The 23,479-nt window shown below is 42.1% G+C and overlaps 1 protein-coding gene across 3 annotated transcripts; it reads right to left on the bottom strand.

Annotated features, from left to right (window-relative positions):
• Positions 1 to 1,653: 1,653 nt before the first annotated feature.
• Positions 1,654 to 23,136, bottom strand: Thap12 (THAP domain containing 12). 3 transcript variants are annotated; one of them, XM_045146014.1, is made up of 6 exons: positions 22,980 to 23,094; positions 20,073 to 20,197; positions 16,847 to 16,967; positions 12,512 to 12,619; positions 6,314 to 6,350; positions 1,654 to 4,632 (listed from the first exon to the last, which is right to left on the bottom strand). In XM_045146014.1, exons 3-6 carry the CDS (start codon positions 16,859 to 16,861, stop codon positions 2,714 to 2,716), a joined length of 2,079 nt encoding a protein of 692 aa, XP_045001949.1. In that variant the 5' UTR covers positions 16,862 to 16,967; positions 20,073 to 20,197; positions 22,980 to 23,094; the 3' UTR covers positions 1,654 to 2,713. The 3 variants fall into 3 exon arrangements, with proteins under 3 accessions (XP_045001949.1, XP_045001947.1, XP_045001948.1); XM_045146012.1 differs by lacking the exon at positions 20,073 to 20,197 and having other exon boundaries at positions 22,980 to 23,136; XM_045146013.1 differs by lacking the exons at positions 12,512 to 12,619; positions 20,073 to 20,197 and having other exon boundaries at positions 22,980 to 23,136.
• Between the last annotated feature and the right edge of the window lie 343 nt (positions 23,137 to 23,479).

The following is a 23,479-nucleotide window of genomic DNA, read 5'->3' as shown; positions in this document are numbered from 1 at the left end:
TTTTCCTATTTTCCCCTGTTTCATTAGGTAGTCTAGGCTGGCCCTCAATTATGGGGTTGACTTTTTACTTACAGCAATTCTGTCTCAGCTTCCTGTGTGCTGGGATTATGGGCATGTGGTGTGAAAGTACACTATCTATTAGGGCTTTCACTGGGAGACTGTGCTTTGGCAGGGTGCCTGGTGAGGTCTGTAAACCTTCAGGTTGGATCATCAACACTAAAGATGGATACCTTGACCTACACAATGTGTGTTGTTGTGAACTGAAAACGGGCTTGTGTTCCTCCAACTCCTGCCACCAAGGGAAGCCCATTTATTCTTCCCTTGAACCTAGGCTGGCCAAGTGACTTGCTTTGACCAAGCATGTTACAGGTGAGATTCTGTGGGCTTTATTTTTGGCGTGTCCATGGTCGTCAGAGGAGAACTTTGTAACATCAGTTTTCACCTTCCATCTTGTTTGAGCCTATCTCTCAGTTCATTGCTCTGTTTGCCAGGCTAATTGGTCTGCAAGTGTCCAGCGGACTGTGGCTCCTTCTTGGCCACTAGTACCCAGCTTTACAAGGGCGCTGGGGATCTGAACTTGGGTACTCAGACTTGCACAGCAAGCACTTTATCCACTGAGCCATCTCCCCAGCCTTCAGTGAGTTCCTGAGCTCAGGCTCTGAAGCTACATCTGCCCTCCTGGCACTATGGGACCCCCATATGATAAACCCAGGACAAAAGACCACATGAAGAGACCCAGCCTGCTGGACAAATGCAGAAAGCCCAAATAATGCCTGTAAAAGAGCCATTTGACCCACAAATCTCTAAGTGACATTGTTGCTGCAAGCTAAGTTTGGTTGTAGAACAGCAATAGGTCATTGACAACAAATTGCCCAATTTGCAGAGCACATCTTACAATAGGTAATATTGTGGAGGAAACAGACCTGCCAGTGAAATCACAAGTGTCTCGCAAACTTAATGCAGACAAGGAAAGGACAGCTCTGGTCTCCTTCAAAGCTATCCTGAATTTGGTCAGTTGTTTGCCAAGGACAGAGGTGTCACTTAGAGCTCTGGCTAGAATACAGTCTTGTTATCACTTTCTAACCTGCATAGGCAATGTGTCCTGGTTTGACACACCCGCTGGATTTGCCCAGGCCAGGGAACATATTGCTGACTATCTTAAGACCCAGCACTGCAGCAAATCGATCCCATTCTGCCTTCTGAAGCTCAAATACTACTAACTCATCTCAACAAATAACCTAATGAATGGCTGCTGTGCAATTAAATTCATTCATTTACAGCTTAAACAGCAATAGCAAGCCCTGACAATTTATACCAGGTGCCACACAGCGTGCGTGTGTGTGTATGTATGTATGTGTATGTATGTATGTATGTATGTGTGTGTGTGTGTGTGTGTGTGTATATAAATAAATAAATATATATATATATATATATTTATATATATATAAATAATCAGTTTGGTAAACGATATAGTTAATAACTTCTTACTTATAATTATTTTTCTATACCTCAAGCAGTAAGTAAACCACATACCAAAAAGGAACACCAGAAAACACTATCTTGAATTGTAAAAATTGTGAGGTTAATTATCAAATATATTTTAAGAGAATTTATAAGAATGTTTTGACCCCACTAAGAACAATGTACCTGAACTTTAAACAAAATTCACATTTTATTTAGATTGAAATAAACTATACAAATTGATTTTCTTCACCAAAAATAACAGTAATACTTTCTGTATTATTTTTAGATAAACCACAAACATTTGTTTTTGTAGGCTTTGCTTATAAGACAAGGCAGTAGATATAATCATGGAAACAGAAGAGGAGAACAGACAGGTCACCTGTCTAGATGGACAGCTGGATTCTGCTTGACCAGAAAAGCAGAGGCAGATTACCTGCTGAAATGCTTATGGAAATGGAGGCTCAGCAAAGGAATGTAAACAAGTGGACAAGGAGCAGCAATCCAGACTCCTCATTCAGACCTCAATGCATTCCTTTAAGTTCATTCCAGACAGAATCTCTGTACTGTCTGTTGAAAGGTGAGTTCACAAACTTCTCTCTAGCAATTTCTGTAACTATCCATTACTGCACTGGTTCTTCCTGTCCTTAGGTCTGTTGTCAGTGCTGACGACTGAGCCCGGGGCTTACACGTGCTAGGCAAATGCTCCACTGTGGCTAAGCTACGTCCTAGTCTAGACAGGGTTTCACCATGTAGCCCAGGCTGGCCTAAAATTCATGATCCTGCTGCTGCCTCCTCCTCCTGCGTGCTGCCATTAACAGATCTTTAACACTTAAAACTCCTACTAGTCAAGTCAATGGTGTACTTCATTATAACTTCTTATAAAAAGTATTTTCTTCTCTCATACGGTCTCAAAATTCATCTCTTCAAAAACCGGTAACTCAATTTCTGAAACTGGATCCACAATAATTTTCTCTCTAAAATGACTTTAACTAAAACAACGCCAGAGCACCGCTAGCAGAGAACACACGGACGTGGATGGTGGAGCTCTCAGCGCTGTTTTCTGAAAGGACAGGTGCTCGAAGCATGAGAATTCAAACAGGGGCCATTTAAATAAGTGAATTACCAATGGCTAATATATTCAACTGGAGGCCTATAGGCAAAGTATTCAGTGATTAAGTGGCCTACTATTCACCTTACAGGCTTTTCTTTGAAATATCAAATATAAGACAAAGCCCATTTAAAAAATCTCTTAGGTATTTTCAATGGGTTCTGAGTTATTTGTAGGAAGCTCTGATTTATTTGTATATAGTTTGATATATGTGTCCACCATTAAGTCCAGGTCATGTTTTATATCAAAATTTATGTTAAGCAAAGCCAAATTACTTGACCTCTGGTCTGTCAAAGTGTTCCTCAAGTACGCTTTGAGACGCTTCCGTCCATTTTCACAGCGTTCGTTCTCAACCTTCATCACTGGGAGAATACACAGGACCTTTAGCAGGGCGTACACATTAGGAAAAAACTTGATGTCAGGCAGATGGAGGGCTTCGTAAATGGTGGATGGAAGCTCTATATCTTTCCCTCTGTGTTTCCACTTGATTCTCCAACAATGAAGCTCAGCTGAGAGTGTGTCAGGATTGGGTAGGTCACTTCTGTACATGTCAGCATGGTGTTCCTCTGATGTGTTGAATTTAAGCTGCCCCATGACCGAGGGTACCAGAGATAAGCACTTAAGAGCTTTGAGGTGCTGTTCTGAAAATATATCTTTAAGTTCCTGAATAATGTGCTCTACTGTGGGAACACTTAAGGTTTCTTTGTAGTAACTCTCAGAGGTCAGCTGAGACTCTAGGTTACCTTGCTGTGCCCTGCGGAATTTCCCAGGGAGTTTCATTTGAATATCAAGTTTGGTTGCCAAATTTGTGGCTTCCTCAAACCAAAACTCATGATAAACTTCAATATTTTCCATCACCTCATTGAGTGAATGCAGTACTGCTGTCAGGCTACTGGCTGCAAAGAAGACATCGGAAGTTTGTCCCTGGAGGTTCTTCCCAAAGGCCCTTGTGAAAGACAAGACATTTTTAAGAACAACAATGGTTACAATGAAATCAAAATCTGTCACAGCACTGCAGAGGACAAATGCTCGGCCAGCTATACAGTTATTCCACCTAACATTCGTGTCACTGTTTATACCATCTAAGCACAGAACAAGTGCTTGGAGGAGGTCCACTAAGATTTCGAAGGCATCGTGCCTGCCTGTCCACTGAGAACGGCAAACCTCCTTCAGCTCGTTACCCCGCTCCTGACTGTTCTGAAAAAGAACCGAAATTACGTTGTCCAGTTCTAGAAGCAGCTGTGGTGAACGGTGGAAAAAAGCGCAAACTTCCTCAATTGTCCCTAACGCAACTGACACCCCCGTCACAGGAACGGACTTTGCCAGCCAAGTGTTTAAGGCACAGGAAGAGCAGAGTGTGGAGACAGCTTGCGGATATTTCTCCAAAAGTCGAGAAGCAACCACTTTCATCTTGGAAGAAAACCCACTAGATATGATGTAGGCCTGGCCACGGCAGTACTCCATATTGAGTCCCCATTTCTCAGTTATGGTAGTGTGAAATTTCACAGCCAAAATCTCTGCATCGGCTTCATAAGGCAGAAAGCCCACAAATTCCTCTCTCAGGTTATGAGACTCATCGACAAACCTCACCAGCACAGGCAGATGCTCTTCTCCTGCAATGTCTACTACATCGTCTGTGAGAATAGAAAAGAAGTGAGAGTCCCTCACCTCCCTGAGCGTTTCTTCCCGAATGCAGCTCTCACAGATCTCTAGCATCTGCTTCTGCTGCGTTTTTGAACAGAACAACGTGTTAACTGCTGTGGTCTCGAAGCGCTTTCTCAAAACCTCTTCACCAGAATTGATCCGGCATTCCAGCAGTGCCTGAAAGTTGTCTGGAGTGAAGAGACCTTCTGGGATCTCATCTGCTTCGTGACCATCCAGAGGAATGTTCTGTTTCCCCATGAGAATCAAAATTTCAAATAAAGACTTTAGGTACTCTTTGTTTTCCTTCTCTTCAAGGGTCAAAGGTAAAATGTCTCCATCCTGCTGGCTGCCCCCTTCTGCACTGGGGTTCTGAGCATTGCTGTTGGTTTCATGTTCCTGTTCAGAAGTGTCATCAACTGGAACAAACAGTTAATTTTACAAGTAGGTTCATAAGGAGCCATAAAAAGACAAACAAAACATTTATGATTGGCTACATATTTAAAATCTACAAACTCGATTCATTCAACCCTCACAGGACATCGACTGGAACAGAGTAGGACAGAAGTTAAAGTCAGTCACCAGTGAGAGAAATAAACACTCAACAGATTTTAGTACACAGAAATGCTGTTATATAGAAGGAACAATTTTTACTAAGCTTACGTCACACTTACTTATTCTTTACCACAATCAGAAAGAGGTAAAGAGTTACTAAGCATCTCATATACATCATATTACTTTCTTTAGACAGACAATATCAACACCTCTTGACAAATGTGGGCAGTAAATAATTTGCTCAAAGTCTCAGGTGCAAATATGATAAAAATGAAATTTAAATACAAGGCCCATGTAATGTTATTTCTCTCAAACTGGTAAGTCATAATTTTATATGCGAGATGAGATATAAAATCTGATATAGGCATATTGGGAAACTAATATTAGAACATAAGTAATCTTAGCCTCTTAAAATTACACTGTTCAAAAAGATGCTTACTGACCAGAGAAGAATAAAGTGAAAAGCCAGTCCCTCCCTCTCACAAATTTCTCCATGGTTCCAACCCAGCAAGTTCTGCCTCTGTGGTCTCCCCAGGGCTCATTTCTAAGCAGTGTGCGTTAGCAGAGATACTTAAAAATACCTAACGAGCATGGCTCCCCAAATCTAGCACCTTGTTCTATGCCATTCTACTTTTGTACAGAATACTTTCCTCTTCCCTTTACCTGACCTGTGTCTCCCCATCTATAAAGAAGGAGAACATTACTTATCAAGGAGCCACTAAGAGAATTATACAATTAATGTTAAAAAAAAAAAATCTAACAAAAATACTAAGCTAAGTGTGGTGACAGCTCATATCTTAGAATCCCAGCACTCAGGAGGCTGAAGTAAGAGGATCACCATGAGTTCAAGGGCCAGCTGGGCTACAGAGTGAGTTCCAGGTTAGCGTGGGCTACAGTGAGACCCTGCCCCACAAAACAAAATTAAACAAAAACAAAAGTATATAAAAGTAATTCAGAATAAGTTGACTGGGGTTAAGAAAAGGAAAGCACTGGATGGATGACTTGGCATCAGTCAAAGATGATGTTTCTAGAAACAGGAGAAGGCAGAGCAGAAAGAGAAATAGTAGCCACTGACAAGCTCAGAAACCACGTCCAGCCTCAGCCTCTGGTGGCACTGCTCAGACATCAGTATCTACTAGTCTTAGACAATCGTAACCACTACACTCAATGTCACTTATTCCAAACATCTGCCAAGAAATCATTACGCATCACAAGCTGAGTGGACAGTAATGCGGTGCCCTCCTTTATTGCTGCTCTGACTTCACAACACTGGGACACACGGTGTGCCTTGCCACTCCTACCACACTGGGAGTACCCAGCAGGAGAATCACCTCTGCACCATCTGTACATGGCAGTGTGTGTGACATAATAGAGCAAAGACAAAATGACCTAAGATTTAGTTTCAGGCCTCAGGACAAAGCCAACTGCACTCTCCCACCCATTTTCAAGGTAGGCTTTGGATATGAAGAACATTCATTCGTCATTACCAGGTCAGGGCTTTTTAAAAAGGCATTTAGGAGCTGAGTCACGAACGCTACCACTTACTTTTTTTCTGTTTCAGTGTCCTGATTTCATCTTCACTCTAAAAGACAAAAAAATAAAGCATTTAAGAAAACTGACATCATCAATTATTTTAGATTTTAAAAAGCCAATTTTGAGTAAAATTCTACTTATTTCAGAGCATAAATTATTTTTTCTTTTTTAAGACAGGGTCCCATGTACCCCAGGCTGGTTTCAAACTTGCTGTGTTCTTTTCCTGACCTCTCTCTCCCAAATGCTCAGATTACAGGTGCGCACACACTTAGTTATGTGGTGCTAGGGGTGACACCGAGGATCTCGTGTGTGCTGGGTAGTCACTCTACCAACTCAGCTACGTCCCCATCCCGAAGAGCACAGGTGCTCTCTGTGAGACACATTCTTCAAACAGATGTAGAAAGCCAGAGAAAATTTGCTAGTGACTGCTTGTAATAAAGACCTAGACGGAAAGAACATGTCATAAGCCTGCTTTCAATCTGAATCATCCCAACTCTGAGTTACAAATGTTTATTGAGTAAAAGAAATCAGACAAGAGGGGACTATCATCAAAATACACTGTGGACATGAAGACCTGGAAAAAAAAAAGACCTGAAAAATTGTCAAAAGGACACCATGGCATTTAGTGCCAAACTTAAGGCTTAGGGATTTAGCTTAGTGGAAGAACACTCACCTAGCAAACACAAGGCTCTGGGTTTGGTCAAATTCAAGAGGACACAAATCACTCCCTTCAATCCAACCTTGAAGATGCCGCAGAAGAGCAAAGCCACTGAATCTCATGATTTAACACATTAAGTCCCCAGGAAGCAGAAAGCGACACTGGTCAGCACAGAAAAGATAGAGCGCGCGGTGGATGTACTCATGACCCACAGGGCAGGGCTGCACGGACCATTAACTTTCCACCTGTCTTTTCCTCGCCCTTCAATGGCCCACAGTGTTTATAGCACAACCCATTACTGTTCAGTGGCAGGAAATCAACAGTGCCAATAGCAGCTGGACTGCAGGGTACCTGCTGCGTAGCTCTGGACATGCTGCTAACAAGAAGTGTCAGCAGACTGGTTAAACAGAACATTCCCTCCTAATGCCATGGACTGGCTGCAGATATAAGGATTGCAGAGCTGAAAGTGTACCTGCCACTGAGGGCTGGGCACAGGAAGTGACAGCTACAAAGCAGGAAGAGGCTGAGCTCTGTGCCCCAGGTACGCATTACTACAAAGGAAGCAAGAATGAAGGACTGCCATGTGCACACACCAGCACCCATCGGTGACAGGTCCCACAGACACACGAGGGGGCAAGGTACAAAGAAATTAAACCTGAAGCGTTCTCAGAATGTGAAAGATTTAAGTGCCAATACATAAAATGATCAAGTTATGTAATAAAAAGAAAGAAAATATACTATGGATTTGATGAAAAAAAAAACTGCTTTTGGTGGTATTGGAGTTAGAACAGTGTCTTGTAAATGCTCACATTTCTAAGTACTGTTCAATGTAAATACAAAGAAAACTTACACAATATTGGACAACTAAAGACAACAGTATAGAAAAATAAGCATTTTATAGTCAAGTTCAATACAGACAGTTTGACATCATTTTTTTCTTCTTTAAGCCATGTTAGAGTCCTTTTCTGTTTCTGCTGCCACCATGGAAGAGGGGGAGATGAAGTCCACCCTGTAGAAAGTGGACCATGGGTGATTTTGAGGAACTCCTCCAAAATTGAGTTAAAGTCAACAGAAAGTCTGGAAACGTTGGGGGAAGGGTTGTGGTCACTGAGAGGAGCAAGAGCCAACACCACTGTCACTTCCTAGGGTCCTTTCCCAAAGGGATTTGAAATATGTAACCAGCCAATTTTTGCAGAATTTATGTGACTGATTATGCATAGCTGCTAAAAACAGAGTTACAAATTACATTAGCTCTAGATTAACCAACCAGGATTAAGAGGAGGAAGATGAGATTCAAATATTGACTGGAGCCAGGTGTGGTGGTGCACGCCTTTAATCCCAGCACTTGGGAGGCAGAGGTGAGCACAGTGTCATGAGTTCAAGGCCAGCCTGAGACTACATAATGAATTCCAGGTCAGCCTGGACTAGACTGAGGCTCTGCCTCAAAAACAAAACAAAACAAAACAAAACAAAACAAAACAAAACAAAACAAAACAACAAAAAAAACCCCACAAAACAAAAACATTGACTGGAATATTCTGTATGAATTCATGAAGAAAAAATAAGAACAAAAAATTGTGAACATTCCTACTTGATAAACTCAATGAAAGCATTGGGTAAGGCTAATAGGTAATGATAAAAACCTCTGAATTTAAGACTAGAAGGGAATTTCTTTAACTTGATAAATAGCCAACATATGAAATAAAATCAAACAATGTGACATTACTGCAACTATTTAACACAGTATTAGAACACCTGCCTAAACAAGATAGGCAACAGAAAAAAATAACAAAAAATTAGAGCCAGGTGTTGTGGGGCACACATGTTATTTCAGCTCTTAGGAAATAAAGGCAGGAGGATCAGGAAGTTCAAGGCCAGCCTCCCATTTCAGAGTAAGCTTGAGATCATGGTTACTTGATCATGGTTACTTGAGATCATGGAGACTCTGTCCCCAAAACAAACAAAAATGCCAAACTGCCTTCTATTTATGTTTATGACCACAGATTAATACTGCTCAGTCTTGGTCAGGAAATCTTTTTTTTGCAGGTTAGTACAGATCTCAGTTTAGGACTCGAATGCTCAGCCCTAAATAGCATCTTTCCCAAGGTGCAGAAACCATCTCAGAAGAGGGAGGGGGAGGGACAGCAGGGCAGCACGAGCTGGAGGGTGGTGAGGAGTGCTGTGAAACACTGTCAGTCACCGCACTCATGAACTCACAGAGCTGTGGTTACCTGCACAAGACGTGCACGAGCCTGGGCTGTCAACAGCCCATCATGGATGGGGGAGGGCTCATGAAGCCTCATCCCTCCCTGAGGAACTCATGGCAATTAACGGTGACTAGGGAAAGAAGATCGCTGTGTTTAGTGGTATAGCCACTGGTAAGCTGCCCAGGCTCTGGCAAGTAACTCCCCACACTCACACAAGCAACACTAAACTTGGCGGATCACCCAAAACATCAGCAAAAAGACCTGAAAAGAGGATTAAGCTAGTTGGGAAGGGGGGCTTTGGAAAGAGTCGGAAGGGGATAAGAGAGTGTAATGGGAGGAAGGATAAATATGATCAAAATGTATTACATATATATGTACGAAACTGTCAGAAATTGCCACTGTTTTTTTAATATTCAGGAAGCTAGGCATGGTGGCACATGCCTTTAGTCCTAGCACTTGAGGAGGATCGCTGTGAGTTCAAGGCCGGTCTGGGACTACAGAGTGAGACCCTACCTCAAAAAAAAAAAAAAAAAAAAAAAAAAAAAAACAAACAAACAAACAAAAAACCCAGGAGAGCTAGGTGTGGTGGCACGTGTCTATAATCCTAGCATTTGGGAAGCTGGGGTAAGGAGGACTGCTGCAAGTTCAAAGCCATCCTGGGATACAGAGTGGGAAATCATTTCCTCCTTATTTGTAGGTAACACAATCAGTTATGTCACAAAGTCAATAAATTACTAGGATTAATTTTTTAAAATGAGCTTCAAAATTGCTAGAAACAATCTCAGCCAGAAGTTATATTCTATCATCAAGAACTAGAATGTATTTAGAAAGAAACCTAAGGGAGAAATTACAGATTCTTCTCTAAGGATTACAACAAAAACTCCTGAAATTGAGAAGGGCTGCAGCTCAGTGGTGGACTACCTACCTGCTTAGCACGCACAAGGCCTGAGTTCACTCCCTAGCATCACCAAAGCCTATCTAAAAGTACGTCCAAGTCTCCAAAGTTTGACGTTGTGTTTCTACAGTGTTTTAAAGAACAATTACCTAGTTTTATAAATGACTGCTGCTACTTGATGGGTTTTTTCTATTCATATGTGAGATTAATATTATAAAGATATCAATTCAAAGCAATTATAATAAAACTTCTAATAGGACTTGGAGGAGAATTTGGCAGAATTTTCAAACTTATATGTTGGGTTTATAGTTTTTAAAATTAAATAACTACTGTTTGAAAGACAGATGACATATTAACAGTGGTCAAAAGTGTGGTGCAGATGTAAATGAATGATCCAGTGGAACAGAACCTTGAAAGAGCCTTGCAAGTGTGTGACAGAGGTGGTTAAAAAACAAAACTCGGGCTGGAGAGATGGCTTAGCGGTTAAGCGCTTGCCTGTGAAGCCTAAGGACCCCGGTTCGAGGCTCGGTTCCCCAGGTCCCACGTTAGCCAGATGCACAAGGGGGCGCACGCGTCTGGAGTTCGTTTGCAGAGGCTGGAAGCCCTGGCGCGCCCATTCTCTCTCTTCCTCTATCTGTCTTTCTCTCTATGTCTGTCGCTCTCAAATAAATAAATAAATAAAAAATTTTTAAAAAAAACAACAAAACTCTGTGTGTTCATGTGGGTGTGCTCCTGCACATATATGGAGGCACGAGGACAACTTCGGGGTTAATCCTCACTTTCCACCTTGTTTTGAGATAGGCTCTCTCTCTTTTTCTTTTAAATTTGTGTGGTGTGTGCCTATGTGTAGCACATGTGTGTGCAGTTGCACGCACCCTGAGTGCACACCAAAGCAGCACATCACGTGTTCTCTTCTGCATCTTTCCTTGAGCACAAGTCTCACACTGAACCTGAAGCTGCTGGTTTTGGTCAGTCTGGCTAACCTGCAAGCCTTGGCAAGTCTGTCCCCCACACCTCTCACAAAAGAATTGGGGTTACTTGAGTTTTACACAGGTGCTGGGGATCAAACTCAGGTCACCATGCTTGTGTAGCAAGTACTGTGACCCCATGAACCCAGAGGGGAGATTTTATTAACCAGCCATGAAGGGAAAACTAGTTTTCTATAAGGAGAAAAAAAGTTAGATCCCTATTGGGACACCATACATACAAAGTCCTAGTGTATCAAATATTAATAGTAAACAGAAGAAAATGAGAAATACTAGATGTCCTCTTTTAATGTAGGCAGACTGATATATGTTAAATATATTGTCCTGGATACCAACAAATAGGGGAAAAGCAGGAATGACAACAGTGGAAAGAGGAAAATACAATATAGGTTTGAGACTGGGCATGGAGCTTAGTGGTAGACTGCTTGCCTAGCATGTGTGAGGCCCTACACAATTCCAAGTTCAATAAGAACAGAAGAACAAATAAACAACAAAAATGCAGACCAAACACAACGGGCCTTACTCGTGACATTAGGGACAGAAAGCTATGAACTGAGGTGTCTGCGTCATTTTGTTCAGATAAGACCAACAGAAGATAGATAGGTTTCAGTCATCAGATCTGAAAGGTATCGAAAGAATATAAAAACACATAAATTATGATATATTCAAAGATTCTAGGGCTGGTGAGATGGCTCCGTGGTTGAAGGCACTTGTTTGCAAAGCTTGGCTGCCCTGGTTCAATTCCCCACTACCCATGTAAAGCCAGATGATTCATCTGGAGTTTATTTACAGTGGCAGGAGGACCTGGCTTGCCCATTTTTTCTCTTTCTCTTCTATCTCCCAAAGATATATATATTTAAATTCTAACTTTTTTCTTTTTATTTATTTATGGGGGGAGGGGAATGGGTGTTACAAGGCCTTTAACATATGCCACCTTGTGCATCTGGCTTATATGGGTTCTAGGGAGTCAAATCTAGGTCCTTAGACTTCACAGGCAATCACCTTAACCACTAAGCCATCTCTCCAGCCCTCTAAATCCTTTTCTAAATCTTATCAATATTTAATAGTAACAATATTTAATCCGTATTTTCAGAGCTATCCAGGTCTCAGGTTTTATGCTTTTCTTTATTCCTTTGTGCTGAATATTGGAAACATACCTCAGTTCCATTTTTCCTTAGTAACAAAGAAAAGGTTCTTGCCCCAATCACAGGAAAGCAATGAGCCTGTAATCAACAGCTCATCTTGGCACAAGTTCAACAACTATCCACAGGCTGGATTTAAGGACACTCTTCCAATTTAAATAGTGCTGAAAGACTAACCATCTTACTTAGTAATCACAGCATGCACTTCCCAGTATGCTGCATTTGAAATAGAGTAACTCACATCAGTTTTAATATGCATGCTTTCATATTTCATTTCATAATTTTATGGGAAGGTGGGAATGCTCAATTTCCAAAGACATACCAATTCTTTTATTCGTTTTCTGTGTCTACTGTGTGGGTTGTTCAAATGACTGGTAAGATCAAATATTGTTGGTATTGCATTATCTCGAAGAACTGTCCTATAAGGACTCTGAAAAAGAAAAATATGCCCATTCAGAGATGATCCTTCAGGAAAATTAAAATTCTACATTAATGATATATATAGATCTGCAAAATTTGATGCCAATTTAGGTCAGTCTGCTATTCTTGTGTTTACACTTGCCTTCCTGGCACTCCTAATCTGTTACCCTTCCCTGAGCCCACCATATTTACAGAATTCACAAGTCTCCCAAATAATGTACCCTCTGTAACAATACTCCATTTCTTACCTGCTGTTCCCTCCACTGCTGCTATTACTGGGAAATATCTAGTACAGTGAAAATAACATTGGACTGAACCCAAGGAGACATACAAACTAATTCAAACTCTACCAGTGATGCACTAACAGACCCTAGATAAATTAATTCCCCTTTTAGGCCCCAGTTTCCGATTCTGAGTAGAAGTCAGACACTACCCAAAATGAAATCATTCACATACTGATGATCATAACATGCCATTTTAGTTATACCTCTACTCATGTTTTATACAATCTACTCACTTGCTTAGTTAACATTATCTTAATGCTGTATAAGAATAATCTTTGGTGGGTTAGTTATATTTTTAACAAATATCAGAAAACTTACAAGATAGAAATTGATTCATAGGCTACCCGAAATCGTATCCCATGCCACGAATCATCTTTCTGACAACAATGAATTAGGTCTTTCTAAATTCCCTTCTTGTTCCAATGGTCTTATCAATGAAGGACGATAGTTTTCTGCCTCACTAGAAGGCTGGATCCATATCTAGATGGTGACAGTCTTCCATAGCTAGCCCAGAGGAACCCCAGGGAATAAGACATTAAGGAGAGTAACAGATAAGGAAAGTACCATTCCTTTAAGCTGGCCCAAAGAAACAGTGACTTTCATTTCTCCCCTCAGTTTTTCAGTGAAAAATGCAAAGTACAATTCATTTAAAAAAATGCTTTCTTGTGAGTATTAATTCTTTCAAAGCTATTAAAGCATATTCAAATATTATGCTAAAAATAACCTCTGTACGTCAGGTGTGGTGGCGCATGCCTTTAATCCCAGCACTCGGGAGGCAGAGGTAGGAGGATTGCTGTGAGTTCAAGGCCACCCTGAGACTCCATAGTGAGATCCAGGTCAGCCTGGATTAGAGTGAGACCCTACCTCAAAAAAAAAAAAAAAAAAAAAAAAAATAGAAAAGGAAAAAAACCCTCTATAAAATTTTTTGTAAAGGAAGAAAAGTTGAGAAGCTATAAGGGGAAAGTATATCTAAGTGGAACACACTAAGGAGCTCCTGAATACAATCAGGAAGAACTGCTATTCAGTCAGTATTTTCTAGTTCAATATCATGCATTATAGAAAATCAAGAATGTAACCTGAAACTGGGCATGGTGGCTCACTACTGTAATCCCAGCATTTCAGAGGCTGAGGTAGGAGGATAACTGTGCATTCCATGTCAGTCTGGGCTAAAGTGAGCCTCTACCTCAAAACAAATAAATAAAGAAATCTGGTTTCAGTATTACTTTGCTTAACTTTTTTTTAATTTTGTGTGTTTTGAGACAGGATCTCACTATGTAGCCCAGTCTCACCACATAGTCCACAGGTGGCTTAACTTGTGATCCTACCCACTTAGGCCTCCTGAATACTGGAACTGCACCACCAGGCCCAGTTGAAATCTTTTTCTTTTTATATCTGTATTTATTTTCAAGCAGAGAGAGACAGAAACAGAGAAACACGGGTTGGGGGGAAGGCCTCTAGTCACTGCAAACAAACTCCAGGTGCATGCACCACTTTGTGCATTTGGCTTTGTATGTGTACTGGGGAATCAAACCCAGGTCATCAGGCTTTGTAGGCAAGTGCCTTAACTGCTGAGCTACGTCCCCAGTCGTTAACCAGCTTTTAATAGCAGCTTCTTTTACATATGTAGAATTCTCACATTTGGGTTATTCAAAATGGAAGAATCATGTAGAAATTAAAAAAGCAAAGTTAGAAACCTTTCTAATTCAAGACTCTGAGTAAAGATAGTGAACTATATTTTAAATTTCTCACATTAATTTGGTGAGAATTATCTAATTAAGACATCATATTTATGGACTGGAGGGATGGCTTAGCGGTTAAGGAGTTTGCCTGCAAAGCCAAAGGACCCTGGTTCAATTCCCCAGGACCCACGTTAGCCAGATGCACAAAGGGGGCGCATGTGTCTAGGGTTCGTTTGCAGTGACTGGAGGGCCTGGTGTACCCATTTCTCTCTCTCCCTCTTTCTCTGTTAAATAAATAAAAATAAAATAAGAGCTGGGCATGGTGGTGCACACCTTTAATCCCAGTACTCAGGAGGCAGAGGTAGGGAAATTGCCATGAGTTCAAGGCCACCCTGAGACCTCATAGTGAATTCCAGATCAGCCTGGACTAGAGTGAGACTCTACCTCAAAAAACCAAAAAAAAAAAAAAAAAAAAAAAGAGAGAGAGAGATCATATTTACTACTAAAATAAAATTTGAAAAATGTATATGGACTATGTATTTAAATATTTTATTTTTATTTTTATTTATTGGACAGTGAAAGAGGGAGAGAGAGAGAATGGGCACAACAGGGCCTCCAGCCACTGCAGACGAACTCCAGATGCATGCACCCCCTTGTGCATCTGGCTAACGTGGGTCCTAGTGAATCGAATCTGGGTCCTTTGGCTTTGCAGGCAAATGCCTTAACAGCTATGGCTTATGTATTTAAAAATTATTTGAGATATTTTTATTTAATGTCTAGAACATAAAAGTAGTTTGCCTTTTAGACATGAAATTTCTTATATTATACTCTTAAACCAAGGCAAAAAATATCCCTCAAATATTTGTGATTAAATCATTGAACCGAAATTGGCTCACCTCCCAATGACTATACAAGCATCTGCTTCAATTAATTTTTAGAGATAAAGTAACTCAATTGTCTTTTAGTTTTCTGATGCCTCTGCAAAATATATCTGAAAAAAATACCAAAATAAGGGTGGAGAGAGGGTCTTAGCAGTTAAGGCACTTGTCTGTGAGGCTTAAGGACCCAGGTTCGAGTCCCCAGATGCACAAGATGGTGCAATCGTCTGCAGTTTGTTTGTAGTGGCTAGAGGCCCTGGTGCGCCCATTCTCTCTTGTTCTGCCTCATTTTCTCTTTCTCGTTCTCAAATAAATATATATTTTAAATAATAAAACTTTTAAAAATCAAAACAAATCGTTGTGTAACTATAGCGTACCTTCAAGTTTATGTCTATCCAAATATTTAAGATGAAATAAGTTATTTAGTTATACCTAAACAAGAACATTTATGGAGTATTTACCAAAACTCTTCCCTACTAGTTATTGAAGGACTTCATATCGTCTTCATTCCTATCAAATCTGCCCTACTTTTACCTTTTCTGAGTCACAGCAGTAACAGAATCCTAGAAGGTTAAATCTGAGTATAAAAAAAGTCACCTGGTCTATCAACTCAATTAGAAGCTGGGGTCTTGATAGGGGAAGGTCTGTAGGCGACACTGCCAATTACTGATGGGTATTTTTTTCACATTATTTGTATGACTTTATTCCTCTTACACCTATCCCATAAAAATTATGTGTTGGTTCTTTTTGCTCTTGTGTTGTTGTTGAGGTAGGATGTTGCTCTAGCCCAGGCTGACCTGGAATTCACTGTGTAGTCTCATGCTGGCCTTGAGCTCACAGTGATCCCCCTAGTTCTGCCTCCCGAGTGCTGGGATTAAAGATGTGTGCCACCACACCCAGTTAAACCTTTTTTTGTTTTTTCCCCCAATGTGTTGGTTCTCAAGAGTACATTCAAAACATGCACACAAAGAGCACCATTCCTAGGTTAACTGTCACTCATGAGAAAGCTCTAGAGAGGGGCTGGGACAACACTCAGAGGTAGAGGCACTTTCCTAGCATGCACAAGCTTGGCATTCCATCCCAAGCATCACATTAAAAAAACAAGTTCCAGAAATTGTTCTAAACCATCCAATATAAATATAAATTCTCAGGACTATAATCATTCAGAATTTTCTAGAAGCTTAGAAGTTATATTTAGGGAGTATGTGTGGGACATTAGGAACCCAGAGGTTAATAGAAGAAAAAAAGGTCAAACTTTTAACAACAAAAATAGATACTATTAAACTCAAAATATCTTCAACTTATAGTGGCAAGGTACACTTTTGATAATATTAATAACTAACAGATAAAATTTACATTTCCTACCAGAGCAACACCAAGTCTTTCTATTACTTACAGTTCTACAGATCATGGAGGTCTCAAAGTGTCTGGCACACAGTCGATAATGCTTATTTAGTTGATCAGGTGTTTTATCTTCTAAGTCTGCTCTCCTACAATTCTCCACCCACTTCTGGCATCTATAAAAAAAATGTAATTCTCAATTAACCTTGACTAAATTGCCAAGAGAACATTGGAAGCCTTCACCCCCATGGGCGAATTGGCACTAACTGCTGGAGGAGGAGGAAGAGTGCTTCAAATGCCCAGCTGACTGATGGGAGCACTTTACCAGCTCCTCTGTGCTTTCCATATGACTTGGGCATGAGCCCCACAGTGAGTTGCCTCCACCCCCCCACCAACTCTTTACAATAAACAAACTACCCTGGTGCAATCAAGCTTAGGCAGTGTTTTTTTTTAACGATTTTTTCTAAATTTATTTGTTTATTTTTAATTATTTGAGAGCAACAGAGAGAGAAAGAGGCAGATAGAGAGAGAGAGACAGAGAATGGGCGCGCCAGGGCCTCCAGCAACTGCAAATGAACTCCAGACACATGTGCCCCCTTGTGCATCTGGCTAATGTGGGTACTAGGGAATCGAGCCTTGAACTGGGGTCCTTAGGCTGCACAGGCAAGCTCTTAACCGCTAAGCCATCTCTCCAGCCCTGCTTTTGAATTTTTATTTTTTGTGGGTTTTTTTTAATGATAGCGAGAGCGAGAAACGGCATGTCAGGGCCTCCAGCACTGCAATCCAACTCCAGACATGTGCGCCATGCCACCTTGTGCAACCCTGTATGCCTGTGTAATCTTATGCTGGCTTATGTGGGATCTGGAGAGTTGAACATGGGTCCTTAGGCTTCGCAGACAAGAGTCTTAACAGCTAAGCCATCTCTCCAGACCTTGAACTTTTAATCACTTCTAAATAGCTGTTTCTACTAGTGTGGTTGATCCTATAAATAGAGTAAGCGGGGAAATGAACTATTTAATAGCATTAAATATATTTATCTGTGTTGTTAACAATGTTAGTAAACTTTTGAACAACAGGAGGTTGACAACCCATTTTTGAGTAAAATGATAAAGTATAAATTTGTAACCCTTAAAAATGCGGTGACAAATTCAATAAACACTTTTGAAAATCTCCTCTTTTGTATAAATAACTATAGGTATTAAGTGTGTGTGGGGGGGGAGACCAAAACACAACAGAATTTGACTCATCCATCCCTCTGCTTTCTGATGGTGGGCTCAGTTGTAAGCCACTACCTCAAGTTCCTGCCACCAAGCCCTCCATCCCAGGATGGACCATCATCTACAACTAAAGACATGCAATGAGAATTTTCCTAGGAGTGAGGAATGGATCAGGAGCAGACTGAAACAAAATCTATTGCCACACATATGAGTAAGTCTATTTATTGTCAAAGTGATTGGTATAGTTTTCTTATTAGCTGCACTACTTACATTTTAATTCGCTAAATAGTGGTAACTTACATTCCCACTGACAACAATAATGATAATGAAATTGGCAATTTGGGGCTTTAAAGAAACAGCAGATGCATGTAGTATGAGATTTGGTTTAAATAAAATGTTATTTTGGCCTAAGACCCAATGAAGGCCTGCAATGCTAGCTACTTGGGGAGATTAAGGCAGGAAGCTTGCGAGTTCAAAGCATTCTTGTTCTACAGAGTACATTCAAGGCCACCTGGGAAACTTGGTGAGACCCTGTGTCAACGAAGTAAAGGCTAAAGAGGTGGTTCAACTGGCAAAAGAGCTGGCTATGGAAGTGAGAAGATCTGAATTTGGACCTTCAGAACCTATGCAGATGCCAGGAACAATGGCATACACTTACAATTCTAGCACTGTGCAGGGAGAGACAAGATGATCCTTCAGGTAAGCTGCCTAGCTAGTCCAGCAGAATTGGTTCAAAGAGTGCTTGTCTCAATAAATAAATAAATAAACAAACAAACAAAGTTGGAAAGTGGTTGAAAAAGACATTCAATGTTAATCTCCAGTCTCCACATGAACATGCACGCATAGGTACCCACCTACACACATGTGTGTCCTCCCCACACATAAGAAATGACCAATTCTGTTATATTTTACCAAAATTTAAATATCATGTAATATGCCAAAAACCACTGAACTATGCACATAGATGTGGTTTATATGAATTATACCTCAAAGGCTTTAAAAAGAGCTGACTGGAAATGGTGGCACAGATCTGCAATTCCAGCTACTTGAGAGGATGAGGCAGAAGGACCCAAAGTTCAGGGCTTGCCTGGGCAACTTAATGAGACCCCTCTCAAAAAGTAAGTACATATGTATTTTTAATTTTAATTTTAATTTATTTATTAAAGGGGAGAACAGAGAGAATGGGCACACTAGGGCTTCCAGCCACTGCAAATGAACTTGACATGTGCCACCATGTGCATCTGGCTTACAGTTTCTGGGGACTTGAACCTGGATCCTTAGGCAAGCACCTCAGTGGTAAGTCATCCTCCAGCTCCCCTTTATTATTTATTTGAGAGAGGAGTGAATGGATGTGCCAGAGCCTCCTGCTGCTATAAATAAACTCTAGACAAAATAAAAAGAACATTCAGAAATGGCCTGTACCTATCGCTTAGTTGTTTTTCATTGCCCCTTTCCTGCAGCTCCAGTAACTGCCAATCGGCTTTCTGTCTGTATTGCCTTACGCTGAATAGTTCATATAAAAGAAATCAGTTATGATCTTTTGTATTTGGCTTCTTTCACTTAGCATAACAGCCATCAGGTATACTGGACTTCACTTTTCATGGCAGAATATTTTATTGCATTGGCATACATTTTGTTTATCCATTCATGCCCCATAGATATCTCAGTTGTTTCTTTTACCTACTGGTAGGTCTGCTATGAATTTGTGCATTTGAGTTTTTCTTTTCACATCCAGTTTGCAATTCTTTTGGATATAAACCTGGGAATGGAATTGGGCAAGATACTTCTGTTTGTCATTCACTGTGGTTTTTATTTGAACTTCCCTAACAGCTAGTGATGTTGAGCATCCTTCCGTGTTATATGCATCTTTGCGGAAATATCTACTCAAGTCCTCTGTCCAGTTTCTAACTGGGTGATCCGTCTTCTCCTTGTTGAATCATTCTTTTTCTTCTCCCTGTTCCAATGACACTTTATCTACAAAGAGCAGGCGGGAGGCAGGAGGCTGGTGGCTGAAAAGTATTAGATTCCAGTGTGCAGGGTTACAGGTCCAGCTGCTGTATCTACCTCTGTATGGAGTTCAAGAAGTTCCTGCTCCTCCGCTCCTAGCTTTCCTCACAGTTCCAGAGAGATTTCAGTCCTTCATGGCGGGGAAGGCCTGGCTGCGGGAGTTTAGAGGAGCTTCTCATATTCTGTGAGGAGGCAGAGAGGGAGGAATATGTGCACTCTGAATTGTTCTTTATATATTTTGGGTTCTAAACTCTCACCAACATCTTCTTTCATTCTTACCACTTTATCGGCAATGATTTTTGATACAAACAAGTTTAATTTTGATATTCATTCACTTTTCATTGTATGTGGTGTTGGTTTATCCAAGAATCTGCTGCCAAATCCCACGATGATTTACTCCTGTGCTTTCTTCTAAGAGTTTAATAGCTTTTGGTCTTTCCTAAATAGGCCACTTGAGCCTATTTCTGTATGTGGCATGAAGAAAGATATCTATTCTTGGATGTCTGTCAAGCCTCTCATACATCACGTATTCCAAATCAAACTTTTAGTATCCCTTCTCCAAACCTGCCCTTTCTGGTCTCATATCTCAGTAAATGTTGAGGTTAAAAAATCTGAGAAGTGAGCTGGAGAGATAGTTTAGTGGTTAAGGTATTTGCCTGCAAAGGCAAAGGACCTCAGTTCGATTCCTCAGGACCCATGTAAGTCAGATGCACAAGGGGCAAATGTGTCTGAAGTTCGTTTACAGTGGCTGGAAGCCCTGGCACACCCATTCACTCTCTCTCCCTTTTTCTCTTTCTCAAATAAATAAATAAATAAATAAGCTTAAAAATAATCTGAGAGGAGCCAGGTGTGGTGGTGCAGGCTTTTAATCCCAGCACTCGGGAGGCAGAGCTAGGAGGATCACTGTGAGTTCAAGGCCACCCTAAGACTACATAGTGAAATCCAGGTCAGTCTGAGCTAGTGTGAGACTCTACCTTAAAAGAACCAAAAATAAAAATTAAAAATGCGGAGAGGGTGGAGGGTTGCTCAGTCGTTAGGACGTCTGCCTGCAAAGCCAAAGGACCAGGGTTTGATTCCCTAGTACCCACATCCAGCCAGATGCAGAAAAAGGTGCATATGTCTGGAATTTGTTTGCAGTGGCTGGAGGCCCTGGTGTGCCCAGTCTGTCTCTCTCTCTCTCTCTCTGCTTGCAAATAAAAGCATTTGAAGAACTATGGGGAAAAAAAGTTTGTTTTTTTTTTTTTTTAAATCAGAGGATTCACCCTTGTCTCCTCTTTTTTCTCTAATAACCCACAGAGAAACCATTAGCAAATTTTGTTGGCTTCATCTTCAAAGCATCTCAAATGCAACAATTTACCTCCTCCTGTACTGATCTGGGTTACTGCAGTAGCCTCTCATTGATCCTTTTGCTTTCACCTTTGTTTCCCTACAATTTAACAAGCAGCCAGTGAGCCTGTTAAAGAAAGAAGTCTGGGGGATGAGGAGATGGCTCAGCAGTTAAAAGCACCTGCTTTCAAAGCCTGCCAGCCCAGCACCCACATACAGCAAGATGCAAAAAGTGAAGTGCCTCATGGTCTGGCATTCATTTACAGTGGCAAGAGACCATGGCACACCTATACCCATCCATCCACCCACACCAATGAATTTTAAAACTATATTTTAAGAGAGGGAGAGAGAAGGAGGGAGGGGAGGAGGTCTCCCTGCTCTGAGCACTTCCTATCACAGAATAAGTGCTGGTGTTTTCTATGGACTACAATTTCCTATGAAACTTGTCTCTCTCACACACATCCTTTCTAGAGCCATTCATCATCAAGCATGTCCTCCCTTTGCATTTACTGTTTCCAGTCCATAATGCTCTTCCCCAAGATAGCTTCACGGTATCCTGTCAAACTTCAACTGTTCACATTCATTGTGGTGAGGCTTTTTCTGTTCCCTCATAATTGTACCTCCCCTGCTATTTTGTTTTAGACAGTCTCATTGTAGCCCATGCTGGCCTGAAATTCACTATGTAGCCCAGGCTGGCCTCAAACTCAAGGTAATCCTCTCTACTTTGGCCTCCCAAGTGCTAGGATTGCAGATGGTGCCACCATAGCCGGGTCTCCAACTTGAATTTTTTCTCCACAGTATTTATCACTATTGGACACACTGCTATATACATTTCACTTGTCTATTTTCCTCCACCAGAATGTAACCTCCGACTTTTCGTTGATTCATCTGTTACTCTCCTGCAATGCTCAGACCAATGTTTAGCATACTGCAGGCCTTCAGTAAATATTTACTGAACTAATAAACAGTTTGTTATATTATAATTGCTTGTTGAGGTATCTGCCCCTTCCATGTTAGGAGCTCTCTGCAGCCAATGACAGTCACATTCTTTTTCTTTTTGAGTCCCCAGCACCTGACATTAGTACTCCCAACATAGTAAGCGTATATTTTTAAATGAATGAAGGCCTACGAAACATCTACAGCCTTTCACACGAAGTCCTCCTGCTTCCAAAGTAAGAGATTTCAACACAAATACCCACGCCCTCACGTGTACCCCTTTTCATCCCCCCCCCCAACAACATCCAAGGGAGATGAGCAACGGTCAAGCCTGGACACTCGAACATTGTGCAATGAATGACAGGTCCGAAGGCGGCAGCCTGTGTGACCTGATTTAACTTAATATCAAAGACAGCAGGCCAAGTCCAGCACAGAGAATGCACTCCGCGCTCCTGCTCCAGGAGCGGGGTGTCCAAGGGTTGCCCCCGCTCTCCGGGGAGGGGAGGGGGAAAAACGAACCATCCCAGACCGAGTCCCCAAAGTCCCCGTTTTGACAGCTTAAGGACGTGAGTCGAGTGCAGAGAGCGCGGCGGCTGGGAAGCCCACCTCCGGGGGGTAGTTCCCCGCAGCCCGGCGCGCGCACGTGCTCCGAGACCCGCCGCCCGCCCCGCGCCGTGGGCTGCTGCGGGCGCCGCCGCTTACCTGGCCGGGTCCCGCGGGAACCTGAAGAAGGCCAAGTCCGACTGGGTGCTCTTGCGCGTGCAGTTGGGGGCCGCGCAGAAGTTCGGCATCGTGGCCTAGCCGAGCCGAGCCGAGCCCTCCCTCCCCTCCCCGCCTCCTCAGGGCAGCCCACCCGCCCGTCGGGTCCCCCGGGGAGGGGAGTCAGCTCGGCTCGGCCCGGCCCGGCCCGGCTCGGCTCGGCTCGGCTCGGCTCGGCCCGGCTCGGCCAGGCCGGCGCGCGCGCGCGCGCGCCCGGGGTGTGTGTGTCGGGGGGTGGGGTGGGGGGGGAAAGGAGGGGCGGGCGCACGGGAAGCCGCGAGGGGCAAGGAGGGGCGCGCGGTCCGAGGCCGGCCTGGGGACGCGGCTCCACAGTGCTGTGAGCGGCCGGGAGGATTTACCGCCGCCGCCGCCGCCGCCACTGGTGTACCTTCCCCCCCGCCCGCCCGGGACGCTGCCGCCTCCTTCCCACAATGCACTCGGGC

Source organism: Jaculus jaculus, chromosome 3 (assembly GCF_020740685.1).
Source record: "Jaculus jaculus isolate mJacJac1 chromosome 3, mJacJac1.mat.Y.cur, whole genome shotgun sequence".
In the NCBI taxonomy this organism is placed as follows: Eukaryota; Metazoa; Chordata; class Mammalia; order Rodentia; family Dipodidae; genus Jaculus; species Jaculus jaculus.
Note: the sequence above shows the minus strand (reverse complement) of the source record. Positions and strands in the feature narration are given on the sequence as shown.

What these genes read in the sequence shown, in the direction of transcription:
- Thap12 (XM_045146012.1), bottom strand. Translation starts at nt 23,068, where the DNA reads ATGCCGAACTTCTGCGCGGCCCCCAACTGCACGCGCAAGAGCACCCAG. An exon ending in CCTCCATGATCTGTAGAACT is followed by an intron (nt 12,620 to 16,846) that starts GTAAGTAATAGA and finishes TTTCTTTTTCAG; the next exon opens with AGTCCTTATAGGACAGTTCT. An exon ending in GACACTGAAACAGAAAAAAA is followed by an intron (nt 4,633 to 6,313) that starts GTAAGTGGTAGC and finishes TGTTTGTTCCAG; the next exon opens with TTGATGACACTTCTGAACAG.